Genomic DNA, 17,474 nt, shown 5'->3' with positions numbered 1-17,474 from the left:
GACAATGACCCCAAGCATACAGCCAAAGCTACCCAGGAGTTCATGAGTACAAAAAAGTGGAACATTCTGCAATGGCCAAGTCAATCACCAGATCTTAACCCAATTGAGCATGCATTTCACTTGCTCAAATCCAGACTTAAGATGGAAAGACCCACAAACAAGCAAGACCTGAAGGCTGCGGCTGTAAAGGCCTGGCAAAGTATTAAGAAGGAGGAAACCCAGCGTTTGGTGATGTCCATGGGTTTCAGACTTAAGGCAGTGATTGCCTCCAAAGGATTCGCAACAAAATATTGAAAATAAAAATATTTTGTTTGGGTTTGGTTTATTTGTCCAATTACTTTTGACCTCCTAAAATGTGGTGTGTTTGTAAAGAAATGTGTACAATTCCTACAATTTCTATCAGATATTTTTGTTCAAACCTTCAAATTAAACGTTACAATCTGCACTTGAATTCTGTTGTAGAGGTTTCATTTCAAATCCAATGTGGTGGCATGCAGAGCCCAACTCGCGAAAATTGTGTCACTGTCCAAATATTTCTGGACCTAACTGTATGTCCCTCCGTATGCCGTAATTTTGGCACACATGTGGTGCATAGAAATTCTTGTTATCTGTGTAGGTTACACAGAGCATGGACTATGCACAAGATGTAGATCTGAGTAGCCATATAAATACCAGGAATAAATCATTGTCTTAGTTGGATAATTTTATCAGTAGTAAAACAAAATTCCAAGCTTCAAATATAATTCCATATATTTATTGGTGCCAATGATGACACGGAGGTATGCTATCCGAGATGATACACAGAGATCAGGCACTTATGCTCACCTGTCCATGCTGCTGCTCTCCATGGTGCTGATATCTCCTGCAATCCTGTGTCCGGTCTGCTGCTGCATCCGGGTCAGCTGTGCAGTGCATAAATATGAGCATAATTAGCAGGAAGCAGAGACAGCAGCGGCTGAAGACAGCATCGCTGGAGAAAGTAAGTTTAAAACGTTTTTTTATTTTAAAATGTACTTGTTTTTCTGGTACATGTTTCATGGATCACACCATAGTGTAGTCCGTGGGACATCAGTGATGCCAGAACAAAATGGACTTGTCTCCGTGCGAAACATACGGACACGCAGGTACACCGCACGGAAACACATCAGTGAGAAATCACTGATGTGTGTGCAGACCCATTGATTTTAATGGGTCTGCGTATGTACATGATTCTGGCACATATAAAAACTGCAACATACATATCAGAATCAATGACATGTGAAGGAGGCCTGAAGGTGTTAATGGGGGAAGGCCAGGGCTTCTCTATAACCTTATAGTAAGAGTAGTTATGGTTGAGTCTGTCCTTGAGAGCCCTATTGAGAGCTTCTAGGTGACCTCAAACCGAACCACAATGCAGTAATAATTTCATGTGTCAAATCTTCACAAGCCATGCAAAGATCTCTCTCCATAAATAATAATGAAAACCTTATAAGTTTGGACATATATGCTGATCCAATGCTCTATATGTTCTTCAATTAATCTTCAGTTACATTTATTTTAACATATGTTTTGCACAACCATGTCAGCCTCAATCCCTGTTACCTGAGTCACATATAAGACCATTGACTTTATAAAGAGCTGAATAGTTTAACCATATGGGTTTTTTTTGTTTGTAAAATGAAGGCACAGGGCACCATATGTTTTTTGCGTGTAAGATGAAGGCACAGAGCACATGCACATCTCATACACGTTGGATTGCAATCCATGTCCTAAGTGCGGCAAGGTGGCAGTGCTACTTATCATGTCCACATGCTGTTTCACTTAATTCTACAATTTCCCGGGAGCCTATTGAATTTCCTGAAACTCAAGGCTTTTAATCTTCTTTTAGTTGTCAGAAGCAAATTATTACATGACAGCTTCTCAATGGGTGCAAAATAATATTAAAAGTGCATTTTTATTTGCTTACGGATATAAAGTCACAAATATATCATCTTTTTATATTACTGTTTTCTTTAATTTCTAGAACATGCTGAAATGGATATTGCTGGCAAATTTTCCATTTAATTATGAGTTTTGCATTTTCCTCTTTTTTTTTCGTCAGGAGTGATATAGATTTAAGTAATTCTTTATGCATTGCCTTCTGGTACTCTACAAGATGATTGCTGTTCCAGCTGGCAAATCTTAATACAAAAAAAAATCACTCTTCTAGGCTTATAGCCAGAGAGCGGCAGTCTGAAAAGCTGTCCTCATCCTCCATTAGAGAGTATGGTGATAATAACTGTTCTTACAACCCTGGACCCTGTCAGTCTGTTACTAAACCCTCACTGCTGCATAGAAATTCTAGTTATCTATGTAGGTTACACAGAGCATGGACTATGCGCGAGCAGTAGATCTAAGTAGCCATATAAGAGCCGGGAATAAATCATTGTCTTAGTTGGGTAATTTTATCAGTAGTAAAACAAATTACCAGGCTTGAAATATAATTCCATATATTTATTGGTGCCAATAATGACGTTAAAAAGTTCTTTTAGCTATAATGTAATGTTTTCCAAAGAATGTTTGATACCCATTTGACAAAAAGAGGCAGATTTATTGCAGAAATTTCAGTTAAAGTGAACCTTTCACGTGTAATATGCACACAGAACCATGAGCAGTTCTGGATGCATATTGCTAATCCCTGCCTATCTGTCCCAGTATATACTAGCATAGATAAAGAGATCTTTAGAAAAAGTATTTCTACAGATCTTTTATCATATGCTAATGAGGCCAGAGACTAGTTCCAAGGGCGTTATATCCCCCAACTATTTCGCTCTCTTTGCATGTTAGCACGCCCACAAGGGAATGATAACATGCTATTCAATGCCCATTGCCCAGCGTCATCAGCAGTGACACGCATACCTGTGCCTATTCTCATAGCTTCATAGATGTCTAGTGCGCATGACCGGAAGTGACGAGGGAAGCGCACTGAACCTGAACCCGGCGTGACAATGGACACAGGTACGCACGTCACAAATGACGCTGGGCGATGGGCATTGAATAGCATGTTAGTATTCCCGTGTGGGCGTACTAACATGCTAAGAGGGCGGACTAGTCTGGGGAAGAAACACCCTTGTGACCAGTCCTTGCGCTTATTAGCATAAGATAAAAAGATCTTTGGAGATACTTTTTCTAAAGATCTCTTTATATATGCTAGTGTATACAGGGACGGTTAGGCAGAGATTAGCAATATGCACGCAGAACTGCTCGTGGTTCTGGGTACATATTAGACCTGACAGGTTCCCTTTAAAGCTTAATGGAATTTGTAAACATCCATGAAAAGTTTGATTTTGAGTGGCTGTTTTGATTAATCCAGTCATTGTTATCCCAGTAGTAATGTGTTATCAACTATATTGAAATAAATAATAACTATAATTCCATAATTTTTTAATGTTTTGTAAATTGTGGGGTTCATGTAGTGTTTAATTATAGCTGCATTGAGGTGTAAGTTATAAATGTAAACCCTCCGCAGTGACAATTTTGTCATATAATGGACATTAGGAGCACACAACCATGCCTTTGACTTATATTGCATTCTGAGGAGTTCTCCTGAGGGTTCCTTATTTTTAACGAAAAATGTCTTCAGCAGCTCCTCCCTGCCCACTGCCTGGAGTGAAAGGTCTCTTCATATACACATAGGCAGAGGAGAGACCCATCAAGGGGAGAAGCCACTGGGGACCCGTCTGTCCAACTAATGTCCTGTGCAGCTTGGTCCACGGTGGCTACAATGTTTTTATCGGAAACACCACAATGTTTACAAATTAAACATATATGGCTGAAACTGTGCAGTCACGGTCTGATACATGCTGCTCGTCGATCGGGCAGCATGGATCAGCTGTCAGGTTTCGTTTAACATGTTTAACTATCACAGATTATATTTAGGGATGCGTCTTAGACAAAGCAGCACAATATGTGGCAGCTAACAATAAAGGGGAGCATAAAAAATACGTCCTGGTTCCAGTAGATTCACGTAACATACAGAAGTGAAGACTGCCGGACTCGAAGGATCAGTTAAAGAACACTTGAATGTTTTACTCACCAGAATCAGAGACTACTTTTTGATTTTATCTTTATCAGTCATCGATAAAGCTTGGTAAAGACTTGTATGAGGTTGAAACAAGGATTTGCATGGGACAATTAGGGTATGTGCACATGTTAAACATTTGATGCAAACATTGTATGCACTATTTCTGCATCTCTTGGCAGGAAAAATGCAGCTTCATTTTTTACACATTTTCGGTGTAGTTTTTATGCCTTTTTACATGCGTTTTTTTTGTGTAGATTTTCCCCCACTAATTGTGAGTATGAGTGAAATCTGCAGAAAAAAAATCACCAAAAGAATTGGCATGCTGCAGATTTAAAGGGACTTTGTCAGGACGATTTTGTTATAATCTGAAGCCAGTGTACTGTAAGTAGAGTTAAGCTGGTGTCACACACAGCGACAACGACGTCGCTGCTACGTCACCATTTTCTGTAACGTTGCAGCGACGTCCCGTCGCTGTCACTGTGTGTGACATCCTGCAACGACCTGGCCCTTGCTGTGAGGTCGCCGGTCGTTGCTGAATGTCCAGCTTCATTTTTTGGTCGTCACTCTCCCACTGTGACACACACATCGCTGTGTGTGACAGCGAGAGAGCGACGAAATGAAGCGAGCAGGGAGCAGGAGCCGGCGTCTGGCAGCTGCGGTAAGCTGTAACCAGCGTAAACATCGGGTAACCAAGGGAAGGCCTTTCCCTGGTTACCCGATATTTACCTTCGTTACCAGCCTCTGCCCTTGCTGCCAGTGCCGGCTCCTGCTCTGTGCACATGTGGCTGCAGTACACATCGGGTAATTAACCCGATGTGTACTGTAGCAAGGAGAGCAAGGAGCCAGCGCTAAGCAGTGTGCGCGGCTCCCTGCTCTCTGCACTGTGACATGTAGCTGCAGTACACATCGGGTTAATTAACCCGATGTGTACTGTACCTAGGAGAGCAAGGAGCCAGCGCTAAGCGCGGCTCCCTGCTCTCTGCACATGTAGCACAGCGACGTTATGATCGCTGCTTCTGCTGTGTTTGACAGCTAAGCAGCAATCATAACAGCGACTTACAAGGTCGCTGTTACGTCACAGAAAATGGTGACGTAACAGCGACGTCGTTGTCGCTGTCGCTTAGTGTGAACCCAGCTTTAACATGAAGTTTACAGCCAGCAGTCTCTTATCTCAAAGTCTGCTTTTGTTTACCTGCAATGTAAAGCTGGTGTCACACTAAACGACAGCGACAACGACGTCGCTGTTACGTCACCATTTTCGGTGACGTAACAGCGACCTTGTAAGTCGCTGTTATGATCGCTGCTTAGCTGTCAAACACAGCAGAAGCAGCGATCATAAGGTCGCTGTGCTACATGTGCAGAGAGCAGGGAGCCGCGCTTAGCGCTGGCTCCTTGCTCTCCTGCAGCACACATCGGGTTAATTAACCCGATGTGTGCTGCAGCTACATGTCACAGTGCAGAGAGCAGGGAGCCGCGCGCACTGCTTAGCGCTGGCTCCTTGCTCTCCTTGCTACAGTATACATCGGGTTAATTACCCGATGCATACTGCAGCCACATGTGCACAGAGCAGGAGCCGGCACTGGCAGCAAGAGCGGAGGCTGGTAACCAGCGTAAACATCGGGTAACCAGGGAAAGGTCTTCCCTTGGTTACCCGATGTTTACGCTGGTTACAGCTTACCGCAGCTGCCAGTGCCGGCTCCTGATCGCTTCATTTCGTCGCTCTCTCGCTGTCACACACAGCGATGTGTGTGTCACAGCGGGAGAGTGACGACCAAAAAATGAAGCTGGACATTCAGCAACGACCGGCGACCTCACAGCAGGGGCCAGGTCGTTGCTGGATGTCACACACAGCGACAGCGATGGGACGTCGCTGCAACGTCACAGAAAATGGTGACGTAGCAGCGACGTCGTTGTCGTCGTCGTTATGTGTGACACCAGCTTTACTTTAAGCCTCTTATCTTTATCATTAGTGGGTCTCAGTGGCAAGGGAGTTGTTGTCCGACTCCGCCCCTTTCTTTGATTAGCAGCTTATGTCTATGCAAATGTACACTGAAAGCCTGGTGTGGGCAGAGCTCTACTACAGGGTTCCCCAACTCCAGTCCTCAAGGCCCACCAACAGTGCATGTTTTCAGGATTTCCTTAGCATTGCACTGCTGTTGGAACCAGCACCTGGGCAGTTAATTACATTAACACCTGTACAATACTAAGGAAATCCCAAAAACCTGCACTGTTGGTGGGCCTTGAGGACTGGAGTTGGGGACCTCTGTTCTACTACATACAAAAAATAAAAACTTTCTCTTTGTCAGAATAGCTGCAGTCACTAATCTAAGTAATACATGTAAAATTCAGGATCTCTTTGTCATCATGCTGCTCTTAGATGAGGTAGCAAAAAACTGCTGACAGATTCCCTTTAACACTAGAACTACTGAGGTAGTCATTTTGACTACTTTGCACCATGTATTTCTATATAGGTGTCACGAGTCCAGTTGTTCTAGTGTTAAATTTGCACCAAATCTGCATGGAGAAAATACTCAATGTGTACATGAGACTTCAGGTTTCTCATTCACTTTGCTGGAATCAGGAGACTGAGACAAAGCTGGACAAATCTGCAACGTGTCTACAGGCCCTTAATTAGATTTCAGCTCATTATTTGAGATTCTTTAAAAAATTAAATGAAAATCAGTTCCTGATTTGAGAAACTGTTTCACTTTTCCTCTGCATCATTTTAGTAGTTATTTCCTCCATTCCCTTTTACTTTCTGTAGTACAATGCTATGCAATAATATATGGAATATAAATGTATATGGATAATATAGGAGCAGCTAGAATGGGATTTTCTCTTCTCTTCCTGTGCTGATCCCTACAACTACAAGACTAATAAATACCCCTACAATTGATATCTGTGCATTGTGAAAACCACAGTAAACATAGCTGTATAATATGTGGACAAATAATATCTGCAACATATAATCTACAGTATTTTGTTTTTATTAAGTTGCCTAATAATTCTGCACAGTAATAATTACCTGCACAAACAGATATCCTCCTAAGATAGCCAAATCTAAAAAAATCCCACTTCAACTTCCAAAAATATTAAGCTTTGATATTTATGAGTCTTTTGGGTTGATTGAGAACATAGTTGTTGATCAATAATAAAAAAAATCCTCTAAAACACTACTTGCCTAATAATTCTGCATACGGTGTACATAATATAATGAAATGGCATTTCATACAATTTATGGCACCTGCAGCTAAATGCCGCTTTACACGCAACGACATCGCTAACGAGATATCATTGGGGTCACGGAATTCGTGACGCATATCTGGCCTCGTTAGCGACGTTGTTGCGTGTGAAATGCAGGAACGACCATTAACGATCTAAATTACTTACCTTATCATTGATCGTTGACACGTCGTTCTAATCCCGAATATCGTTGCTGCTGCAGGACGCAGGTTGTTCGTCGTTCCTGGGGCAACACACATCGCTATGTGTGACACCGCATGAACGAGGAACATCACCGTCCCTGCGGCCGCCCGCAACGAGGAAGGAAGGAGGTGGGCAGGATGTTACGGCCACTCATCTCCGCCCCTCCGCTTCTATTGGGCGGCCGCTTAGTGACGTCGCTATGAGGCCGAACAAACGCCCCCTTAGAAAGGAGGCAGTTCGCCGGCCACAGCGATGTCGCTAGGCAGGTAAGTATGTGTGACTGTTCCTAGCGATGTTGTGCGCCACGGGTAGCGATTTGCCCGTGACGCACAACCTACGGGGGCGGGTATGCTCGCTAGTGATCTCGCTAGCAAGATCGCAGCGTCTAAAGTGGCCTTTAGTCAATGAATGTATTGGACCGTTTCAATTACTTTTTTCTCTCCCAAACTTGCCTAATATTTCTATTAAATCTCTACGTAAATATGTTAATTCATGACACCTGCTTAAATTAAATGGTTGTCCAATAGGTATATTTAGTAGAATTAAATGGTATCAAATACAATTCTAATCGCACTATTGGCTATAGTGTCAGTACATACCTGAAGTCTCTAGATAGTCCTCTTGGCTTTCCTTTTTTCTTTAATTGAAGTAAAATTAAAATAAATGTGATACTTGATACATATATCATTGATCTTTTCATTTAATAATTTTGCAATAAAAAAAACAAACTTATAAAATGAAAATAATATAACATTCTTTTGCTTTGCTTCCAGATTTGTAGCTGAAATATAAAGGACATTTTCAGAGTAGTTGTGCCTTATTTTTAGATAAAATACAAGCAAGGTAAGAAGGTTGAATTTAGCTGTTTTCAATTGCACAAATGTAGCTTACACCTCGGCTCTACCCTGATATCACTCTCTCCAAATGAAGAGCTCACAGTGCGCTCATACAGTGCCGGCTTTCAGGAAAATGAAAGCACCTTATTGTGATTCTTCCTCTGCACATCTGACGTCTCTGAGGTGGGAGCAATTCATTGACCCAGAAAGTATTTGATGGCAGTTATTGGGCACTGGAAGGAAACTGTCTGGCTCCACATGTTAAACTGTGTCCCACCAGAGCTGTAGGAATAGCAGCAATGACAGCACAGTGGTCTACACAAGTCTGATAAATGACTTGTTGGATAGATTGCACTTTATACTTTTAGAACCATTGCACTTTCTTACATTTGTGTAGCTCCATTGTGAAAAAGATTATTTGAGTCATCAAAATACTTTTTAATAAAACTAATGACTCCATCTAAATAATCACTTAGCTGCTATTATATTTAGAAATGAGAGAATCTTCATACATTTTTTTGGGGAAGATTCACGCAAATTGGATTCTATTTGGTTTGAATAAAATTCTATCTGAATCTAAAGTGTCCAGATTTTTAGGAAAAGATGTTCTGTTGAAGGGAATATGTCAGCAAGTTTTTGCTACCTCATCTGACATCAACATACTGTAGGCAAGGAGATTCTGAATCCAAGGGTGTATCACATAGATTACTGGGTGCAGCCATTCTCATATAATCAAAGAATTGAGTTTTAAGCATGTAGCTGAGCCCTGGGAGCTGTGCTCTCATTAGAGATTGTACATTAGTAATATATACAAGGCACTCCTGAATTCAGTAAAATATGATGATTTTTTATTATTTCATACTCAGTTTAGTCAAGTCAGACGTTGCGGACCAAACATGGTCTTCATCAGTAACTAGCACCTGAGATGAATAGAGATAGACTATAGTTTCACTCATTTCATTGGCAGTATTTGGAATGCTAGCAGATATGTGACTGGGATCTGCAGCCTGTTATTTCTGCCATGGGCAGTTGAAGTAATGCTATTAGGAGAGTCTCTGTGGTTTGCAGCCTGTCATTAGCAGTATCCACTGCCTCCACACGGCAGTGGATACTGCTAATGACAGGCTGCAAACCACAGAGACTCTCCTAATAGCATTACTACAACTCCAGATCCAGATCCAGATCTCAACCCCAAAGAAAACCTTTGGAGGGAGTTGAAAGTCCGTGTTGTTCGGCGACAGGCCCAAAACATCACTGCTCTAGAGGAGATCTGCATGGAGGAATGGGCCAATATACCACTAACAGTCTGTGCCAACCTTGTGAAGACTTACAGAAAACGTTTGACCTCTGTCATTGCCAACAAAGGATATATAACAAATTATTCAGATGAACTTTTGTTATTGACCAAATACTTATTTTCCACCATAACTTGCAAAAAAAATCTTGCCAAATCAGACAAGGTGATTTTCTGGATTTGTTTTCTCATTTTGTCTCTCATAGTTGTTCTACCTATGATGTCAATTACAGGCTTCTCTCATCTTTTTAAGTGGGAGAACGTGCACAATTGGTGGCTGACTAAATACTTTTTTCCCTACTGTATACAGGAGGTTTGGGGCAGCTCCTCATAACATAATGTCTCATTCTGAAAAACTGCTAAATATTTGGTGCTAAATATTTGGAATCATGTGATAAAAGGCATCTTTAGAATTTGGAATGAATTAGTAAAGGCGTCACTTTTACTTTATGAGGGCAATTATATTTTCATTCTTGCTTCTAGCTACTAAACCCTGGAACCAGCCTGAAGCATAACCATCTACACTGCTTACCCACAATGCAGTAGTTTGTAATGCTGTGCCCATCTACTTTAGACATCATACCCCTCTGTATTTTTTCTTCTATTTTCTTTTAGCAGGCACATGTAAACCTCAATTAGAGTGTATTTACAGGGGTTATCACCATTTAGCATGGAAAAACTATTACTACTAGAGATAAGTGAATTAGGCAAAATTAGAATTTGCAGACTCACATGGTTTTTCCTGGGAAACTCAATTCACAAAGAACTTATTTTTTCCATAAATTTAATGTCCCTTATGTTCTGGGGTCTTTCTAGGCCCAAGAGCATAATACCCATATTATTTAAAAAATAATAAAAATCTTTATACTCAATAAACTTCTCTGGTCCTCGTTGCATCTTTGGATGAAGCAGTGTTGGCGACGCATAACTCACCGGGCCTCGGAAGTTAAGCTGGGGCCTTGGGGTTTGCTTAAGCAGGAGGGTTCTGCGCATGCGCCCTCAAAGAACGCAACACACACTGTGATGTGTAGGGTTGTTACCTTTGCTGGCTTACAGTCATATGAAAAAGTTTGGGCACCCCTATTAATGTTAACCTTTTTTCTTTAAAACAATTTGGGTTTTTGCAACAGCTATTTCAGTTTCATATATCTAATAACTGATGGACTGAGTAATATTTCTGGATTGAAATGAGGTTTATTGTACTAACAGAAAATGTGCAATCCGCATTTAAACAAAATTTGACCGGTGCAAAAGTATGGGCACCTCAACATAAAAGTGACATTAATATTTTGTAGATCCTCCTTTTGCAAAAATCACAGCCTCCAGTCGCTTCCTGTAGCTTTTAATGAGGTCCTGGATCCTGGATGAAGGTATATTTGACCATTCCTGTTTACAAAACAATTCCAGTTCAGTTAAGTTTGATGATCACTGAGCATGGACAGCACGCTTGAAATCATCCCACAGATGTTCAATGATATTCAGGTCTGGGGACTGGGATGGCCATTCCAGAACATTGTAATTGTTCCTCTCCATGAATGCCTGAGTAGATTTGGTGCGGTGTTTTGGATCATTGTCTTGCTGAAATATCCATCCCCTGCGTAACTTCAACTTCGTCACTGATTCTTGCACATTATTGTCAAGAATCTGCTGATACTGAGTTGAATCTATGTGACCCTCAACTTTAACAAGATTCCCGGTGCCGGCATTGGCCACACAGCCCCAAAGCATGATGGAACCTCCACCAAATTTTACTGTGGGTAGCAAGTGCTTTTCTTGGAATGCCGTGTTTTATTGCCTCCATGCATAATGCCTTTTTGTATGACCAAACAACTCCATCTTCTCACCATTCTTCTTCTCTGACTTTCTGATATTTTTCTTGGCCTGCCACTTCTGGGCTTAACAAGAACTGTACCTGTGTTCTTCCATTTCCTTACTATGTTCCTCACAGTGGAAACTGACAGTTTAAATCTCTGAGACAACTTTTTGTATCCTTCCCCTGAACAACTATGTTGAATAATCTTTGTTTTCAGATCATTTGAGAGTTGTTTTGAGGAGCCCATGATGCCACTCTTCATAGGAGATTCAAATAGGAGAACAACTTGCAAGTGGCCACCTTAAAAACATTTTCTCATGATTGGATACACCTGCCTATGAAGTTCAAAGCTCAATGAGGTTACAAAACCAATTTAGTGCTTTAGTAAGTCAGTAAAAAGTAGTTAGGAGTGTTCAAATCTAGAAATTGATAAGGGTGCCCATACTTTTGCACCTGTCAAATTTTGATAAAATGCGGATTGCACATTTTCTGTTAGTACAATAAACCTCATTTCAATACAGAAATATTACTGAGTCCATCAGTTATTAGATATATGAAACTGAAATAGCTGTTGCAAAAACCCAAATTTTTATAAAGAAAGAAGGTTAACATTAATAGGGGTGCCCAAACTTTTTCATATGACTGTATATGTAGAACCCTCCAGTGCTTAGCACACTCCAGGACCTCATCCTAGAGGCCAAGACTTTATGGATTTCAGCGCAGATGACGCCAATCTGAAGATAGATCAGATGGGTGGTGGTGAGTAGCAGAGGGGATAGAGAGCTGTATATGATGGGTTTTTATTTATTTTTTAACATATGGATGACCATTATGATTCAGAAAAGTGTTGGCAGTTTTCTGAATTCACACAAGCTAACTACAAATAATTCCAATAGAATTAAATTTTCTCATCTCTCCTACGAGTGGATTGAAAGTTTTTCTGTTTTGAACAATCCACTCCTAAATGTCCAGTCAGACTATTTGTAGTGATAGAGGATACCTATCAGGTAGATATCAGGCGATTCATGTTCTATGATCTCAAGCTATATTGTAACATACTGTATTGTACAATATATCACAATTAGTGTATAGTTGGTGATTTGTCAAGGAAAGCTGGTGGCAGGAATGCCCTTAGATTCTTAGATTGGAGATAATATGTTTTGTACCCTGAGAATCATGTTTAGTTTTCTCTGCCAAGTTATTAGGAATGGTTGTGATGGATCCTTGATGTGTTGAAAGAGACATATTATGCTACAGGCAGGATATGATTAGCCATGGTCTTAAGCCTTAGTAGATTTTTGTTACACAGTTGCTTTTTACAAAGTGGGTAATGATAATCCTCAACTTCCATAGTTTAAGCATGGCTAATTGTTTCCCAGGGCAAGACTTACGAAGTCTACTAGTTGCTCTCTGACTTTGGCTCACAGCTCAAAGTCTACAAAAAGGACACACTTTTATTAGCAATGTATTTTTTTTTCATTTTATGCCATGTCCTCATTTTAGTTTAGCATAATTTTTACTTGACAAAAAATTGTTGTAATACATAGTGGTATGGATTGTATGATGCACCTGTACCGTGCTTCCCAAAAAATAAGACCTACCCCGAAAATAAGCTCAAGCAGGATTTTTCGTGGTTTTTGTAGTATTCGTAGAATATAAGCCCTACACCAAAATTAAGATCTAGATTCGGTTAATTTTTGTGTACCATACTAATAGTATCCTCAAATAGGGCTTGAGCAGCCCTTTCAGGATACATACAGTACAGACCAAAAGTTTGGACACACCTTCTCATCTCTAGAACCACTGTTAAGAGGAGACTTTGTGCAGTAGGCCTTCATGGTAAAATAGCTGCTAGGAAACCACTGCTAAGGACAGGAAACAAGCAGAAGAGACTTGTTTGGGCTAAAGAACACTAGGAATGGACATTAGACCAGTGGAAATCTGTGCTTTGGTATGATGAGTCAAAATTTGAGATCTTTGGATCCAACCACCGTGTCTTTGTAGAGAAGGTGAACGGATGGACTCTACATATCTGGTTCCCACCGTGAAACATGGAGGAGGAGGTGTGATGGTGTGGGGGTGCTTTGCTGGTGACATTGTTGGGGATTTACTCAAAATTGAAGGCATACAGAACCAGCATGGCTACCACAGCATCTTGCAGCGGCGTGCTATTCCATCCGGTTTGCGTTTAGTTGGACCATCATTTATTTTTCAACAGGACAATGACCCCAAACACACCTCCAGGCTGTGTAAGGGCTATTTGACTAAGAAGGAGAGTGATGGGGTCCAGATGACCTGGCCTCCACAGTCACCAGACCTGAACCCAATCGAGATGGTTTGGGGTGAGCTGGACCGCAGAGTGAAGGCAAAAGGGACAACAAGTGCTAAGCATCTCTGGGAACTCCTTCAAGACTGTTGGAAAACCATTTTCGGTGACTACATCTTGAAGCTCATCAAGAGAATGCCAAGAGTGTGCAAAGTAGTAATGAAACCAAAAGGTGGCTACTTTGAAGAACCTAGAATATAAGAAATATTTTCAGTTGTTTCACACATTTTTAAGTATTTCATTCCACATGTTTTAATCCATAGTTTTGATGCCTTCAATGTGAATCTACAATTTTCAGAGTCCTGAAAATAAAGAAAACTCTTTGAATGAGAAGGTGTGTCCAAACTTTTGGACTGTACTGTAACTGCGGTCACGGTTAGTACCGTGGGAGCCCCCAGATGTGAACTCCGGTGACCTGACTGACCGCTTCTCACAGTCGGTAACTCCCCCACTGCCCTCAGTGTGTTCCGAATGCTGCAGTGAGTGGTCACATTTTCTAATGTCACTGCGCCCATAGCCTCTGGATGTAGCAGAGACAAAGATCGTCATGGGACTTCATTGTGGATTACGTTGGATCTGAGGGGGTGTTTTTTGTGGTTAACAAATGGGTGAAAGAGGGTGTCTGTGTTTTTTATTTCAAATAAAGGATTTTTCTGTCCCGTCCCAACAAGACATAGACTTCACAGCAGCTCTGAAAGTACACCTCCTCCTGTTTGCAGTGTAGTACCGCCATCTAGTGTATTTTCTTTTTTCCTTGCTGAAGGATTTTTCTGTGTTTGCTTTTTTTTTTTTTACTTACAAGTTTAGTAATGGGGATGTCTCTCCAGGTCTTGATGGCAGCTGTAATTTTTGACAAATCACATCTTACATCAACCCCATATATTACCCAGATTGCCACTGCATCAGGGCAATTGGAATAATCTGGCTAAAACGTCAGAATTGGCACATCTAATGTGGTATACCACTTTATGGGTGGCTGTGGGTTGATATTTTTTGGCTGGGAAGGGCCAATAACCATGGATCTTCATAGCCTGATAATAGCAGCCCCAGCTGTCTGCTTTACCTTGGCTGTTTATCAAAAATGGAGGGGGGTTCCTAGTTTTTCAATTATTTAAGATGTGGGGTCCTCCCTATTTTTGATAACTAGCCAATAGGTTGCTATTATCAAGGTAAAAAAACGGTTTCGAAAACACCTAAAGAAAACACTTTTGACGTTGTTTATGTGTGGTTTTCTGCCAAGGGTGCAAATTTGGTGCTAAAATGTCTGCACCGCCTTTCTTAGCGCACAAATTTCCCACAAAAATTGGCCAATTAATGTGACCCAACTAAACTGTAACAAGGTGAAATTTCTTTGATAAGACCTAAACCTAATATTTAGTAAAGCACAACTCCAGCAGTAATTTTTCAGAGTTGGTGTGGTGCTTTAAACATATGTTCCCTGCCCCCAGTATTATACTTACCCTCCGGTGGCATCATCTTGTTTTGGTGTCTCTACGGTTCATGCCATATTGTGCCTGCAACATTTGTCTAGGCAGGAGTCAGTAGGTTCATCACAAGCTCTCAATACAATTCTATGAGAGAAAGAACCAGGCTCTTGAACAAATGTATTGATTTGTGACATGCAGTGCGCTCCATAAAACATTGGAGCTGCCGGGAGGTCACAAATAACCAAAGACAGACCAGAGCGACGTTTGAAAAACTTGAACACAGTGGAAGATTAGTATGATACAGTGGGCATGGGTCTTAGATTAGAAGCACCATTCCAGCGCTAAACTAAAAAACCAATGCTGGAGAGGTGATAATAGTCTACAACCATAATGGTCAGGTAGGTTCAATCTAATTAAAAACAGCCTAAATTAGAAACATTCAAAATTATCTGTCATCTGTATTGTTTATGGATTGCCAAAGCTTATGAAATTGAATGTAGTTAGAGGCAGGACATGCTCTCATGGTGCCCAAGTCCTCCACAATCCTCGGCAGTTGAAGTAAAGCATTAATTGCTCCCTGATGGACAACCATTGATTTAATTACCATAACTCATGGCCCTATCTGTGCTTAGTGCTCTAAAAAGGCACATTACCGATTTGCATCCTCCCCATATGTTTATATACAGATAATTAAAGGCAGAGTATTGTTTTATCAATTGCTCTTTCCATTTAATGGTACCCTAGCCACCTGGCTACTTCGTCTACTGTTTATGGCTATGGTTATAGCTAAAGAAAACGGCATTAGGCCCTGCACACACAGTGCATTTCTTTGATACGTTTTTCAGTGCAGTTTTATCACAAAACAGCATGCAAATACTTATGCCAGCAAAGTCAATGAGAATACTGAAGTTCTGTACACAATGCTTTTTATTGCCTTGCAATTTTGTTGCCGAAATAAATCTGCATCAAGTCAATTCTTTCATTTGTCTACTCCAGAATGCATGGAAAAAATGCATCAAAAATGCATCAAAAATGCATGTTTTTTTCAGGTAGATTTGGTGCAGAAATTTCTGCAGCCCAATACTCAGTGTGCGTACATAGCCTTATAGTATAAACAATAAATTGAAATTCTAGTAATAATATTAACATTTAAGCTACTTGTACACACTGTCATTCAGACGCTGGCGGAGCTGCCAGCTTTCCGCTTTAGGAATATGCCAGCGGTAATTTACCTGAAGCGGCTTTGCTACCATCATCACCTGCTTTACAATGAATATGTCACTTCTTTTATCCGCTTCAGATTTTATGAATTGTAAAATGATTAAAAGAAGTCACTTAAGACGGAACGTGTGCACAAGAGTAAAGAAAAAATAAGAAAAAATAATTCTCACATAACTTTAGTATTGGATGACTTTGCATTCTTTGATTAAATAACGCTAAGTATCTTACGATTTTAATAGTGGCGTTCCTATGTTTATTAATTGTAGTGTTAGGCAATGTTCACACTGGGCTTTTTTGGTATATTTTTGCTGTGTTTTTTAGCTGCAGATTTGCCTTGGTTTTATGCAAATCCATGCTAATAAGAAGCTGCTTTTTACAGTCCCTGCAAAGTCTATGATATTTCTGAAATCTCAAGCACACACACACAAACACATCAATATTTTTTACTGACTGTTTTGTCAAATACCTGTGTTGTTGGTCAGGTTTTTAAAGACTGAGCATGTCAATTCTTTGCTGCAGATTTGCTGCGTTTTTTCATTGATACAACTCATTTTGTAGAAAAAAAGCAGCAAATCCGAACGAAATCTGCAGCAAAAACGCCACTGAAAAACGCACCAAAACGCAGATGACTCAAAGGAGATTTCCTGCCACAAGATCAGGTTTTGGTCAGGAATAAAAGCCCTGTCTGAACACAGCCTTACTGGTACTTTGCACGCTGCGACATCGGTAGCCAATTGTAGCGATGCTGAGCGCGATAGTCCCCGCCCCCGTCGCAGATGCTTCACACGCACTTACCTGCCCTGAGACGTCGCTCTGGCCGGTAACCCGCCTCCTTCCTAAGGGGGCGGGTTGTGCGGCATCACAGCGGCGTCACGTGGCAGGCGGCCAATAGAAGCGGAGGGGCGGAGATGAGCGGGACGTAAACATCCCGCCCACCTCCTTCCTTCCTCATTGCAGGCGGGACGCAGGTAAGGAGAAGTTCCTCGCTCCTGCGGCTTCATACACAACGATGTGTGCTGCCGCAGGAATGAGGAACAACATCGTACCTGTCGCTGCAGCGAAATTATGGAAGTGACCGACACTACACAG

The 17,474-nt window shown here is 41.1% G+C and overlaps 2 protein-coding genes across 2 annotated transcripts in view; both read left to right on the top strand.

Moving 5' to 3' along the window:
* Window positions 1–17,474, top strand: part of CHSY3 (chondroitin sulfate synthase 3) — a 489,704-nt gene that overhangs the window by 295,061 nt on the left and 177,169 nt on the right. The gene's annotated exons all lie outside the window — the stretch shown is intronic.
* The window catches only part of LOC142303473 (uncharacterized), a 65,177-nt gene that overhangs the window by 5,319 nt on the left and 42,384 nt on the right, over window positions 1–17,474 (top strand). The window contains exon 2 of the mRNA XM_075344839.1: window positions 8,296–8,311. Within this exon, the coding sequence (XP_075200954.1) occupies window positions 8,296–8,311 (16 nt within the window). The remainder of the gene's footprint in view (window positions 1–8,295; window positions 8,312–17,474) is intronic.

The sequence above is a fragment of the Anomaloglossus baeobatrachus genome, chromosome 1 (genome assembly GCF_048569485.1).
Source record: "Anomaloglossus baeobatrachus isolate aAnoBae1 chromosome 1, aAnoBae1.hap1, whole genome shotgun sequence".
NCBI lineage: Eukaryota > Metazoa > Chordata > Amphibia > Anura > Aromobatidae > Anomaloglossus > Anomaloglossus baeobatrachus.
This window is presented reverse-complemented; position numbering and strand designations above follow the sequence as displayed.